This window comes from Lissotriton vulgaris, chromosome 3_1, assembly GCF_964263255.1.
Source record: "Lissotriton vulgaris chromosome 3_1, aLisVul1.2, whole genome shotgun sequence".
Taxonomy (NCBI): domain Eukaryota; kingdom Metazoa; phylum Chordata; class Amphibia; order Caudata; family Salamandridae; genus Lissotriton; species Lissotriton vulgaris.
This window is the reverse complement of record NC_141689.1, coordinates 1,524,361,334-1,524,376,002: the sequence shown is the minus strand read 5'-3', so window position 1 is coordinate 1,524,376,002 and position 14,669 is coordinate 1,524,361,334. Positions and strand designations below refer to the sequence as shown.

At 48.4% G+C, this 14,669-nt stretch overlaps 1 protein-coding gene across 1 annotated transcript in view; it reads right to left on the bottom strand.

Moving 5' to 3' along the window:
• The window catches only part of ETNPPL (ethanolamine-phosphate phospho-lyase), a 32,097-nt gene extending 20,489 nt beyond the window's left edge, over positions 1-11,608 (bottom strand). The window contains exons 1-4 of the mRNA XM_086962006.1: positions 11,351-11,608; positions 11,175-11,299; positions 3,315-3,433; positions 2,266-2,425 (exon numbers count right to left, since the gene is read on the bottom strand). Of these exons, the coding sequence (XP_086818132.1) occupies positions 2,266-2,425; positions 3,315-3,433; positions 11,175-11,230 (335 nt within the window). The 5' untranslated portion in view covers positions 11,231-11,299; positions 11,351-11,608. The remainder of the gene's footprint in view (positions 1-2,265; positions 2,426-3,314; positions 3,434-11,174; positions 11,300-11,350) is intronic.
• Between the last annotated feature and the right edge of the window lie 3,061 nt (positions 11,609-14,669).

The window sequence follows — 14,669 nt, the reverse complement described above, 5'->3', positions numbered from 1 at the left end:
CTAATCAGATTTTTGCTTACCCTGCCCCAGCATAAAAACTGCAGTAAAATGTGGGACTTCTTAAAGGCAGATAAGTGCCTACTTCTGGGTTTGCTGTTATTGCTTGATTATATATACTGTCATTTGCCATCCTCTGTAAATATCTGGTTCGACATGAGAATTTAATTGTTTGTCTTCCGCAAATTAAAAAATACATAAAGTCAAAATCTGTCAGTGGTTACTAGCTGCTTTCTTAACACAATAACAATGCAGTGGTTTAATGGTAAACACAAAGAAAACTGGATTTTAAAAATGTGGCTATGTTTGCACAAGACAGCCTTGCAACCGATCTAAGCTGGAAAATATTATTGTTGTATGCCTCCCACGGCCCAGGCTTTACAGAAGAATAAATTATAGAAAGAGCACAACCATTGTGTCCACACTCTTCCCCTGTGACCTAAAATGCAATTTTACTTTGAACTATTACCCATTTAAGGAGGCAATTTTTCCACGGAGAAAACATTTAAGAAATCCCATATTTTCTCGTTCAATTTTAAACTTTTGCTAAAACTTTTAATTTTCTCCTCGAAAAATCTTGTATACAGTTTATACAGTGGTGGCCAGCAGCAAACAAAACTGGTGAAGCAATAATTTAACTCACTGACAGGCACTGAAAAAAAACAACAACACGGCGGTGCCATTAGGCTCAACGCCAAAGCTCTCAATCGTGATCCGTTTTAAACAGTGTTAATAATGGGCCATGAGTGAGAGCGCTGGAGTTGAGGCTGAAGGCACTGCGAGTTTCTAACAGTGCCTGTCATTAAGTTAAATCAAATTAAATTAATAAGATAAAGATTTTGTTACCCACTGCTCCTCTTCGTCTCTGCAGTTGGTGGCTCCTCCAGCACAGGCAGCAGGCTCCCCGACCTCAGCAAACTCCACTCAACCAATACAGACACTGCTCTCATGCTGAGGCAACATGAGAGAAGCACCAGGATTGGCTGGAGCGTGCTGGTTCAATGCTCCTTCAGACAATGGAGGCTTGTGTTTGCTCTTCACCCAGTTATCTATAACAGCTCGGATTTGAGTGTTAAGAGTGTGCTTGTCAGACTGACTATTGCACGACAATGCATTTTAAACTGAAGTGCACACTGTCCCTTCCCTACTGCTAACCCCACCCTTAGACTCGGTTGCTGCCAGCATGAAAAAAAAATGGCAATACGTTTCTTTTATTAACATTTTATTTTTCATGTTTCCTGTACCCACAGCCGAGGGGCGACGTGCGACGTTCCTCTGTCCTCATAGAGGCACCTCAGGTGTTTCTTAGGTTTTAGGGTTGAGCTGGAAATAGTACAGATAGTTTTTTATGGGTTAGGTGTTTGTTATAAAAGTGAATAAAATATTTTTGAAGGGTTTCAAGGGTGTGCCTAATATTTAAAAAAGGGGGTATAGGGAGTCTACCCCGGCCAATAAAAATATGGATAAACTAATTTAGAGCAAGATTGTCACAAGATTGTTATTGTTGGGAAAGAATTAAAGAGTTAGGAGCGGCTGTACTTCATGTGTACATTAGAAAACTTAAGAACTTAGGGACCCTACCTACAACAAAACATGTAACATCAAAAATGGGGGGTAAATCTGAACTAAACCTATTCATCCGAACAAAATACAATCTCAAGTTAAAATTGGTGCATTTGTTGTACTTTGAAGAAAAGTTAACAGCCACTCAAAATTAAGCATGCGGGAGCTCCCCAACCAGTTCTGACTTAATTCTGAATAAATCTGATGCACTGTTAGTGTCAACTCTTGTTATTGTTTTTACAATATTTACAGAGTTTATTTAATAACAGCGTCTACCAGTCTTCAAGCCGAAAGTTTCTTTTGGAACCAAAATTCTAACTGATGCGACTTCTTGTGTTGAAAATTAAAGTACAGAAGTCAAGTGTAGCATATGCTATATGGAGCGACACGTTTCAACTGCTTTGTAACAGTATGAAGTTGTTTACAAGGATCACAACCCAAGATTGATGAATGAGGTACATGCAGGATTTTACTGACTGTTGGAGCAGATGCCAATGTATTGAAGATTTAAATGCAGTTGTATGTCCAAGAAGATGTTAAAATCGCTTAATTTCAACCGCTCTTCGAGAATGCATGCAAACTCTACACAAAAGGTGAGCATCCAAGACATGGTATTAATAAAAGATTGGCGAGCTGTTGAGGGCGACTTGTGGGATGTGGGATGTGGCAGCCTTAATGAACACAAAAGGGAGTTCTGATACGTACCCAGAGTTTACAAAATAGCAGACGGAGAGTTTCTCTGGGAGAGTGGCTGTCAGTCGTTCTGCGTAGCGGACCAGGTTGTCGTGCAGGAACCGAGAGTTTGTATTAAGAAGTTCCATCTGTTTCACGGCGGCCTTGGTCACATCTGGATGGCTGTGTCCCACTGACGTAGAAAGACAAGGCATGACTTAGAAATGACACAAGATGCAAACACTAAAAAATCTGTTCAGTAAGGAGTACTCTTTACTTGAGAATTTGCACCTGGAAAAGAGGTAGCAAAGAAGCGAGCAACAATGAAAGAGATTCTGTAGAAGATGAGTAACCACACTCTAGAAATAGGCGATCATTCTGGAGAACGAACAGGATGCACACAGTTCCCCATCGTTGGTTACAATGGGGAAAGGTGTGGCGCAGCGGCCACAGTAGCTGAGTCCGGAGCGCGGAGATCACGGTTCTAACATCGGCGGCAGCTCAGCTCAACATCATGTGACTCTGGACAATAACTCACTCAATCTCCCTGACGGCCCCCAGCGCCTTGACACCTTAAGGGGTAATTTGTTCACGCTTTACAAATATGGATTATTATTATTGCAATAATACCAGTGTCCTGCCAATAGGTGTGCTATGGTGCCAGCGGACCTGAGATGGGCATTAAAGGAGTATTGCCCTTTTAACCCCTTCCATGCTGATGACGAACCCCAGCCGTCATGCACTACGGTGCTCGTGTGCTGATGACGGCTGGGGTTCGTCACGGCCCTCCCCTGTTCGTGTTGTTTACAGCACACGAGGGGAATCGCAACCGCATGGAAGGGGTTAACTGTTATAATTATCTGCTTAGCTACGAGAAAAGAGAGTAAACATAACAAAAACCCTTCATTTACTTTGAATTCTAAATATGATATTTACATACTTAAAAATACCTTAAAAAGAGAGATGATCCCACAATTAAATCCCATCTGAAAGGCTCTGTGAAAAAACTGCATGCATGTTTTCAGCAAGTGGGGCTAAATAGCAAATGGGGCTCTCCAAGGGTCACCCACAAAGCTACTCACCATGGGCAACATTGTTAATACAGTCCAGGAAGCGTCTCCCGTTGTCATCAAACATGTACTGCCCCTGGGCACGCGTGATCTTGATGGGGTCCTTTGCAAAGAACACTTTGCAGGATGGCCTAGAAAAAATTTGGTAAGGAGCGGGTTAGGAAAAAACAAATGCATGGTCGAAGCCCTACTTGTAGCACGGGCCAGTGTTTATGGATGCAACAGGGGGCTATAAGCTTGCCAATTGTCTGTCCTATATACAGTCATACCTGCAAAATAATGTAGCTACAGACATCTTCCTGGTGTGGGCCCGTGACCCTAAGTACATCCATGCCAGATCGTTCAATAACACCAGAACAACACTTTCCAGTGCGGACCTTTCCTTTGACAAGCAAGTTCAGTTTTTAGCCTTGTTTAGCATTATTTGAATACATTGAATTTACAGGTCAGACAACAACCATGTCTAACAAGCATTGGCAGAGATAATAGGTCTCACCTTCAAGAGCTATTGGCTTTGGCAATGTTTTGTAGCCATGCTATACAGCAGCAGATGGTTTACAATGGGGCTAAAACAAATTTTAAAAAGTGCTGTGACACAGCCGGTCTAATGCTCTTTTTTTAAAATTATTTATAAAGTGCATTAACCCTGGATGCATCCCAGTCTTTATTATTATTTTTAGCCAAGCTTCACAGCAGCCACGCCGCTATATGACACGGCTAAAAACTCATTGCCAAAGTCAGCAATGCCCATGCCGTACAGCATGAACAAAAAACAACGGCAGAGCCAATAGTCTCAAAGGAGAGACCTAATGTTTTGACAATGCTTGATAGGTCTCAACACAACACCTCTGTGATTGTGAGCAAATCAGTTAATCTCCCCATGAGTGAAAAAGAAAAAAACACATGACATTTGGCAAAAAATCTTATCACACACAGAAAGCAATTGCGCCCATGTCCTAGTTAAAATACATTTGCAAGCAGATAACATCTGTCATCACTGTAAAAGCAGATAACATCTTTTGTCACAATAAACATCAATTTCAAAGGAGAAAAGGGCTTCTTTGAACTGTGTGTGACATAGTAAAACATAGCTGCAAATGGCAGGAGACTCATCAAGGGGGGCAGGGAAGAAAAATACAAGTAGTACCTCAATCATATCTGAATCAGCGATAGGACAGCAATCGAGCTGAAGCACTTAGGTCCATGCTCCAACCAAAAGAAGAAGAGAAGCCAGCACATGTGGGCCAATCAGAAGGCAGCAAATAAGAGTGACAATGAAGCCAAATAATGGTAAGCAATGGGTGGGCTGCAATCCCCTTGTTGTATACAATATCCCTCGAAGGTGAGAGCGCAAGCAGCGCATTGAGCTGTTGTAGGCAAGACCTAAACAGGGCAACCTAAGACTGTAAACATGATGTCTTCATGATGTGGATTCCTGTGGTAGCTCTAACTCTTCAGACAAACAGAGGAGCAGAAAAATGCAAAGGGTAGAAGTCGAGGGTAAAAATCAACACAAAACAAAGCAATTGCTTTCGGTATCTTTCAAATATATTGGTCAATTTAAGCAATAAACACAAGTACACTCCTCACTACTTTTGTAAATGAAATCTGGCACCCCAAGCTGCCTTATTTAGCCGTGGCCGAGAATTAGGCCTTGGTTTTAGCAGCATGGGGAGACTGCAGAAAGGGGGTTAAAGGTGGCATAGTGTGCAAACCTGGACCTACAATTACAGGTACTGAAGTATTTGGGTTGTTTGGCCTTCGTTTCATTCTGGTAGTTTCGCACATAAAACAAAATGTTTTAATTCAGTACCAGGAATCGATATTCTACTAAATTGTCCCTGTACCAAAAATGTAAAAGTTGCCAAGCAAGTTTAACACTTTGTCGTGGATGCTCATTAGAAGGTAAACAGCCTTTACCACACACCTTATCATGCATGTTTTTTACCACACAGGTAAGTGCAACACATGGATTTGTATCTCTGTCACACAGGTAAGTATTTTTTTTAATACTTCACAATAAGTGGGGCAAGTAGGGCTATTTTTGTCGGGGTCCAGCGTACGGGCCCAAGGAATATGTGAACAAAGAGAGGTACGCAGTCCCCCAAAAATGATATACCGATGGAGTGAACAAGGGCGTCACTCTATCGGTATATCATTTTTGGGGAACTGCGTACCTCTCTTTGTTCAAGTATTTTTTTTAATAACATAAATATTATTTTATTTAAAAAAAGCTGTTTAGGTGCGCATAGAGGTAAAGGGAGGTAAGGTTGTTTAGGGGTTGTGATAAGGGTGAAAGGGAGGTAAGGGTGATTTGGGGATTAAGAGGTGGCTAGTGATAATGGGCGATAAGGGTGATTTTAGGGTTTCAGAGCAGGTAGAAGTAAGGGGAATTTCGGGGTTTTGGGGTGGTAGGGGTAATGGCAAATTTAGGGTTTAGTGAAGGTAAGAGAAAAATAATGGAGGTTAGGATTAAAAAAAGGGTGGCTTTGGGGGGGGGGTTTCTTTCACAAAAAAGTAAATAAAATATATTTGTGCGTGTGTATACACAAACAACTGCTCACGAATGTGTATATAAATGTATATATGTATGTGTGTGTGTGAGTGACAATACACACACACACACAAATGTGTGCTAAAGGTCCAAGATTTAATGACACGCGTTGCAAAGGTCAACGCTTACGTGCAATGGAAAAAACATGTAAGGTAATGGCATGTAATGTAGCACAACCGATAGAGAACAACAAATTCAGTGCAAATTACGCAGCGTCATCTGAACAGAAGTCAAATTCGAACTAGTTTTGGAAACTAAAGAAAAGTATTGGCTGATCATTTTTTGACGAACCAAATACCGCGTTTCTTTTACAAAAAAAACTGCGCACTTACTATATAATAGTAAAAACTCGTTTGATATGGCGCGTAAAGCTTCTGTCATTAGCCACTATAAATAACAAGAGCTGTTACTGCCCAATGTAATGGCACTCTACACAGCGACTTCAGGAGCAAGGATAAACTGCCCCTGTCACAACCGGTGACCCGCAGGCCTCATACAGATCTCAGCCATCAAGAGACAGGAAAGTTCTTCGCTCAACAACAACCGTATACAGTTACACGGGAAATATTAAACAGGCACTAAGATTATCTTTCTACTTAGTGACAACCTGGCTGGCTCCTCGTTTGTTTGTTCTGAAGCCTCCAACCAGCTCAGGCCGGTTCCAGGTGGGGACAGTTAGCCCGGAAAAGCCCCCGGCTCTTCTTTGGAATCTGCTCCGTCATTATTGCGGTAAACAACAGAGCCCTGGGTTGCGAGGCGCGCTCTTTCCCTGGAGGCGGCTACACTTGGCAGGCGAGGGAGCTGAACAAGGCCCGTTATGGAAATAGCGCCGAGTTCAGGGGGGATCCTGCCGCAAGGGGTCACGCCAACTCGGTTCACCCCGCAGTTCGTAGCCGAAGACCATTAAGTAGTTTTGTTTGAATGCACGTGGGCATTGACACAGAGTGCTAAACTTCAATTTAGCAACCACTTTGCTTATAGAAGCACTGGCAAAGCCAAAAGGTCTGCGTTTAGTGCGCGCATGCATTCAGGCACACCGGGTGGGAGCCTGCAGGAAGGGACAGCAACGTGGCTAGAGTCAGGGTCAGGCAGTCTCCATTCTCTGTCTCTTTCCTCCCCTCTTTCCCACTCCATCAGATCTTCCCCCTTCCTCTCTTTCCTTCCACCACTATCTTTCTTTTCAGACGGTCTTTGCTTATGCTGTCATGGTGCCGGCAGCAATAAACTGAGAGGCGCCAGCAGCGGCCATGGCATTCCAAAACTAGCCTCCAAAATTTCCAACTCGCCAGTTTGGTCCTGGCCAGCTTTGTAAAATAGTTCCTCGTGTAGTTCAATACAAGTACCGGAGTGCAGATGGAAGGATACTTCCAGACAGCCACTAGAATGAGGTGAGAGATACCTACTCCACAGTGCGGAACCAAGACATGTCTGACAAAGTCTCAAGCTAATGGCTTGAACAGGCTGGTCAAAGAAACCAAATAGTTGAAAGCAGGGAACCCGATCCACTGAATTTATGTTCTTAGCAGGCCTGTGGCACTGTCAAAACCCAGACATGCAATGGCTTTTGAGTTTGGAAGGGTCTTGCTGTGTGTCATCCCTCGGTGCTAGCCACCTTCTGACACAGCCTAACAGAGTCTTGAGTGGGTCATGGAAATCTGCACTTTGTTGTGTTCTTTCTTAGATAATACAGGTTAAGCAAATGTACATACTCTTTACTTTTAACAACTTAATTTTCCAATTGTTTATCTACTGCCACTTTCACGGGAGCCATGCCTGCTGAAAATTCATCCAAGGTCTCAGGTTTTGAGGAGAGCTGTGCCACTCAGCTCAATCAAGATCAGTAAAAACACTGCCTGCTGCACCTTTACAACCACACAAGGCGCTTCTGGAGAGCTGAGCTGTCATCAGCCTAAGGTCAGGTAGATGTATCTTTGAGGAGGGAGGTTTCTGATAGGGATGAGTATTTGGATTATGGAATTGTACAGTAAATATGCACATGGGTGCCTATGCAAGACAGAGCTGGACTCAAGCTTCAGGGTAGGACTCACCACAGCTGGATTGGCCCTCCAGCGATGGGGTTGGTTATGATCAAGGCTGCAATTTTTCAATTTCTACTGATTTTTACAGATAATTACAGACAATGTGTATTCTCTCTGTATTTATCTTTACAAGAGGAAAAATACAGAAAAGGTGTGCTTCTTGTGAGTGACTCTCCATGCTGTCTTTCGTGAAGTTCAGACCAACAGCGGGTTTAGTGTTTTGGTATATTTCCGCTGCTTAATTTGCTAAAACGTATGAATGCTATAAAAAGTAGGAATGCATGCCCCTCAGTTAAACAAACGTGGAAATATACCATTCCACTTATTTTCAAAACACTAAATAAATATGTATAAATATCATTAAGATGGCCCAAAAATAAATGTGGATAAATACAGATGTAAATGTTTTAAAAAAATACCATAAAACAGGGAGCACCATTTGTGATCTTTTGAAGCTGTACTCTTGTTTTCGCTTTACCTTTTACTCATGTCATTATATTTTATCAACAAGGGCCAGTCATCAGAGCGCTTTAAAAGTGCAGGTATGAACAAGGGCACCAGTACCCCTATCTGGCGCAAGGACAACCTTATTGCACTGGGTGGCCTAAGGGATTATCAGAACAGGGTCATGAAAGCAGCCCCATTGAGAGGGGCATACCATTCTCTTATAGGAACACCCATTATCTGCTACTTCAGAAAAATAAGACTAAAATACGATGGCTGACCATAAAATATTGGAATGCTGATAAGTTACTCACAGAACTGCGTGTAAAACGGTGCTACTTAGCCAATGTATTTGGAAACTGGTTCTCTAAAAGTAGAGGTTCGAGTCAGATTAAACAAAGATAAATTCTTGATGGCGAAAGAGTCCCCCAATCCTTGGTCGCGCTGAAACCGTACATTCAACGCCCACTGGGTACAATATTGGATCTCTATTACATCATTTTTCAAGGCTGCTTTTGGCTCCTATTCTAGGGCCAGGGCCCAGGCGCGCAAAGCCGATTGGGCTCAAAAGGGCTTCAGTACACCCCCCCCCCCCCAACCCCCCTTCCAGTCGTTTGTGGCAGCCCCGGCTGAGACAGCTTCCCGGCACACACACATCCGCACCGGAGTGCTTTACAGGCCTTTAAAAGACCATTCACTTATTAATGAAGCTTTGTTGTTTTTCACATCTTCTTAGAGCCTCTGCATCTCCACTCTGCCTATTTAAGGGGAAATCGGTCGCCCCCTCCCCCGAAATGTTTAGAAGCCCCCCCTCCCCTGAAATTTGGCGCAAGTTGCGCCTTTGCCAGGGCTGGCTCTTTAAGCAATAACACTTAGGGCCTTATTTATGAAGGCCTTGCGCCGCCGGTGCGTCACTTTTAACATGGGAAAAAGTGACGCATCGGTGGCGCAAGGCCTTCATAAATAAGGCCCTTAATGTATGGGAAACCGCAAACGTATGCTGGTGTTGGCGAGAAATTCTTTAAGTAGAAAGTCGTCACTGAAGCACCTGTTGAAACTAAAACTAACAAGTCAACAGGGATGATCTCAGGTGAAGGTGACGTCTGAACTAGATGGACTGAGACGACAACTTTGCTTGGGTGCAGTGGCTACCACATGAGCAGCAGGTGCAGTGGCACCAGGGCCCTGAGCGGCCCATTTAAACCTGGTAATTGCCGCATTGTACTGCCAACAACATTCAATGGGTACAAATTCCTTTCTTTGCACCAATGCCCATGGCCACATTCCCAAGAGAAAAATACCGCCCTTTGTTGTTTTAAGTGTCGGCATATTTAGGACTTGGAACAAAATCTTGTATATTAATTTGTAACATAACGTTATTTGCTTTATTAGCTAGGGGTCGTTTGCGCATCTCTTTAACAAATTTAAAAGTGCTTTATATTTACAGCTGCTGTTTGACGTATATGCAAATAAGCGTCGAAAAATACCGGTTCTATGTAATTTTTCTTATGTTTGTACTGCATCAAAATACGATGGTGCCGGGAGAAAACCAACTAGGTGGCAACCCTACCCATGGCATCTTTGCTGCACTAGAGCTCGCATGGCATAGGGCCGACAATTTTAAGATGCTAGATTTAGTGCTAAACAAACACGCGTACTGTTGTCCTGGTAAATTATGACAAGCATTCTAAATGTCTCTAGGATATATTAGTGAGAAGCAAGTGTTACCTTCGGCGCATTAAGTAAATGAGGCTGCGCCCGATAAAAAAAAAAATGCTACGTGGCATCGCTTCCTGTGCTTTTAAAACCGCAGCAGCCACGCTCAACGCACCACTAAATCAAGGAAACAATATGAAGAAACAAAGAAGCTCCGGTGTTTTTCTTGGCCGCGCTTCAAGTGTTTTTGAGATGCCAGGCCCTGCAGTTTCCTGACAGTAGCGGTAGAGGGCAGTGCAGAGTCGATTCGAGCGCGGGTGTTAGTCAGCATTACATGGTGGAAATGTGGCGCTGGGCGCTGAGCCAATGCCTCCTGTTCCAGAGCAAAGAATTCCCCCTCCGCAAAGAGCCAAATATAGAAATATCATATCGGTGTCACTGCGACCTTAACATGCTCCGACTTATGTCACAAAAGCAATAAGACGAGTCTGCCCCCCACGGCTGTATTTTTTAAACTTTGCTCCCTTTTGTGAGTTTAGGGTGCATGGAAATAAAAGATGAACCCCTGGGGCCTTGTTTGTGTGACTCTCCAGCCGACGGCGAGCAGCACGCACTGTGCTTCTAAGTGCAAATATTTCGCGCTGCGTGGGACGGGGCCAGATCCTGTGGCCACGGAAAGTTTGTTTCAAACATGCTGGAAAAAAATAGGATGGCTTTTATCCAAAACCAAGACGTAACTTCCACTGGTGTACTGGGTGCAGGCAGGGCACCTGGACCGGGGGGGAGGGGGCCATGAAACCCTAATCATCGCCATCTTTTACCGTTCAAACAGCTGCCGAGGGGGTCCATTCCTTCCATGCTGGGGCACATGACACACTGTGTACTATGTTATTTTCCAAAAAGTTATAAAAACCTTTGCCCTAAAATTGTCTGTTTTCTTGTCCCGTTTGTTTTCGTAAAGTACTGTGTGCTACCTCCACTTTTAAAGTGAAACATAATTAATTAGGAGAAAAGTTTCAGTCTTGTCAGAAATATGAATTTTATAAATGGACTCGACCTATAAATCTATTAATGAGACGCATAGCGCATATTTAACCTTAGCTCGCTCCGCATTTCATCTGACTCCGCATTTTCGCCCAGTGCATGGCCGTGGTGCCAGCGCGGCCGCATGCTACTCACCCGATGTGCTTCTTCCTGAGCGCCAGGTTCTCATTCTTGCTCATGGACTCACACATGGTGGCACCTGTGACGCTGGGAGCCGCTGGTGAAGTTTGCTGATGGGGAGAACCGGGGTGGAAGATGGGCTCGGCTCTGTCCGTGGTCTGTCTGTTTCAGTCCTCACCCCCCGTCTGGGCTCGGCTCTGTCCGTGGTCTGTCTGTCTCAGTCCTCGCCCCCGTCTCTGCTGGAGTGCCTTTTACCGCTCTCGCTCTCTCTTTATACACTCCCCGCTATCCTTCCATTGCCCTGTTTTCCATAGGCTGCTTGGCACCGCCCCCACCCAGGGCAGAGCCCCCTCCCTGGCCGCGCTCTGCCAGCAGACAGGGGGCGGAGACACCCGACACCGGCCACTGGTGTCACTGTCTTCGGGCTCGGAGCCCCTCCTCTCGCGCTCGGTAGTGTCCCCTGGCGCCCCGCCATGACTCTCTTCTTACTCAAGGCCCGCTCCTGTCTGCTGCTCCGCCCCTCTGCCGCTCCTTGGCCAAACCCCAAACATATACTCGCTCGGAGACAGCGTTGTGCTGTCACCTTTAGTTAGTTAGTTCTTGCAGAAGTTAAGTTCTGTAAAAAGCTCGAATGTTTGCAATGGGGATTTGGGGGGGTGGCCGACCAGCGGGAGGCTCCCCCCCCCCCCGAAGTTTGGGGCACCAGGGGAGGGGGGGGAGAAAGTTTGACACCCGGGGCTCCCTGTAGCTGGGCTTCTTGGGCTGGTTGGGCTCCTTTGGGCTTGGTCACTATTTATACGGCCATTTTGTGTCACTGCACACTGTTTCATGGTGCAGTGACACAGCAGCCAGGGGTCCGTAGGCAGTTTTTTGGGTCGGACTAGTGGCGTGGCGGATCGTCGCTGTGGGCGTTTGCTGTCGCATGGTCGTGCGCGTTATTTGGTGCCCAGGCGGTGGTAGCTGTTGAGGGATGGAGGCGGTTTCGGATCCGCGGGTGGCCGAGGCTTTGCGGCTGTTGGGCGAGGCGGGCCGCATGGACATCGTGCGGCCCGACCTCCAGGTAAGGCCGCAGCGGCGCGCTTTATTTATTTATTTACAAGCTTATATAGCGCTGGAATCGACTCCAGCTGGAGTATCTCTGCGCTTTTGGGCCAGTTAACAAATACAGATGAGAGTACTGATATGGTTTAGATCTCATTTTTAAATAGAACAGTTTTAAGGAGTTTTCTAAATTGTAAGTGAGAGGTACAGAGTCTGAGAGTTAGGGGCTGTGGTGGCGTGTGAGCCGCCTCGGTCACGGCAGCGGCAGGCTCAGCGAGGCATTAGGGGGGGCGAGGGGCGGGGGACAGCGCAAGGAGGCAGCGCCGCGCTCAAAGGCAAAGGGAGGGGCCAAGAGGGCTGGGCAGAGGGGAAAGAAGAGAGCGCTTGAATTTGTGGAGGAGGTGGGGGGCAGGGGGGGTGGGGGGGAGGGGCAGCCCGAGAGGCGGTGCCAGAGATGGGAGGGCAGGGGGGGATGCGGGGACCCAAGGGGGATGCCAGTGGAGGGTGGGGGGCCGGGGGAAGGAGGGTGGTGAGGGGGCCGTGGAGGAGAGGGGCGGGGCCGAGGCGCGATGAGCAAGGTGGGCGGTTGGGGGGAGGGGATGGGGGGCGGTTTCCCCTCTATTGATTGAGGAGACGGATGTGGAGGAGGGGGGGATAGGGGGCGGACACAGAGCTGGACTGGAGTTCGTCCTCATCGGAGGAGGGGGGGCATGGTGGGCCCGAGCAGGCCGGCGTCGCCGGGGCGGCGGGGGTGGGGTGGGGTTGGGGGCCAGGCGGAGGGGCGTGGCAGACCAGAGGTGCTTGGGGGGGTGCGCGGAGGCGGAGGTGCCGCGGGCGGGATGGGTGGGTCGGGGCTGGGGGGGTGGGTCGGTGGGGGTAGTGAAGGGGAGGCAGGGGGAAGTGGGGGGGCGGGGGGAAGTGGCGGGCCAGGGGGGAGTTACGCCGAGTGGGAGGGGCCCGGGGGTGCGGCGGGGGGGGCCTGGGGAGGGGGGTGTGGGGGGGTGTGGGGCCGAGCTGGCGTTTCGGGGGTGGGGAGGGCCGGGGGGCTGGGATTGGGAGGGGGGTTGGGGCCTGGGTGGAGGGGAGATCCCGTCGTGGCGCAGAGGTCATTCGGCAGGATGGGGGAGGGGAGCAGCTCTGGGATGGGGGAGCGGGGGAGGGGGCGGCGCGTGGGGGGGAGAAGGGGGGTGTTTGCACCCTGGCATGCTGGACTCCACCTTTTTTCCTTGGCAGGAGCTGTTTGCGAGGCGCTCGGGTGAGCAGCATGCGGCTCCAACCCACCAAGAGGATGGGCCGGCTCTGTTTGGTGCGGGCGGCCGAGCTCCAGCGAGGGACCTAACTCATGACCGCGGCGAATGGAGGCAGGATGCGTCTCCGCCGGCCCCTCCCCGAAGGGTCGTTACGGCCGCCGGGGGTGAGGGAGTGAGGATGGATGCGCATACTTCTGATTGGACTGTGAGTGTGGCGGCTGGGAGTGGGAGTGTGGACCTGATGGATTTGATGCGAGTGTGTTTTGAGAGCGCGGGTTTAAGCCGACTGGAACCCCAAGTGGGGGGCCGGGGCGGTGTGGAGCCGGCTGATGGAGAGTCGGAGGAGGAAGGAGAGATTCAGGAGGACGGGGGGTCTTGTAATGTTGTTAGCAGTGTATTACAGGTATCAGCAAGGCAAGAAGCGCCCAGAGTGACGGCCCCCTCAGCTCCACTGGTTAAGCGGCGGGATCCAGCAAGGACGCCGACCTTGACGCCAGGTAAGACGGGAGACAGAGCGGGGAGTGGCAAGAGGCGCTGTGTGCATGTTTCGGTGGGGACGGGGGGCGAAGGGGAAGATGGATGGCGGCTGGTGCGGGGACGATACGTGCAGGACGCGGGAGTGGGCACGGACGGCGCAGGCGCCGGGTGGAGACGGGTTGAGCGCGGGCGGCGGGTCGGCGGCGGTTGGAGAGAAGGAGCCGGCGGGGGGGGAAGGAGAGTTGTGTGGTGCCGGTGCGTAAGTTACCGTACATGGGGCTGACCAAGCCTCTGGGGGCTCACCTTTCGGCGGCGACGAAGGAAAAGATCTGGAAAGGGGAGTACATTGACATCTTGAGGCTTCTCAACAGGAAGGTAACGTCCAAGGAGGGGTCGAAGGAGGAAGAGCAGGAGTTAGCTAGGCGCCCAAAGGTGCCCCTGACGCTAGACAACTGGTCAGCGGCTTTCCTCATTTACGCGAGCGTGTATTGCGAGAAGTTTCCGGACCGGTCCGTCGCGCTTTTCAAATACATGGATGTGGTGCGGAGGGCACAGGTGACTTACGGCGGGTTCGCGTGGTCTCACTACGACGAGGAATTCCAGGCGTGCATAGCGGCGGACCCGGAAGCGTAATGGGGGGAGCTGAATTCGGATCTGTACCAGCAGACGATGGGAGGGGCCAAGTTTGGCCGCACCATTTACACGGCAAGCGGTTTGCCACTGGTGCCGCCCCCCTTTGCGG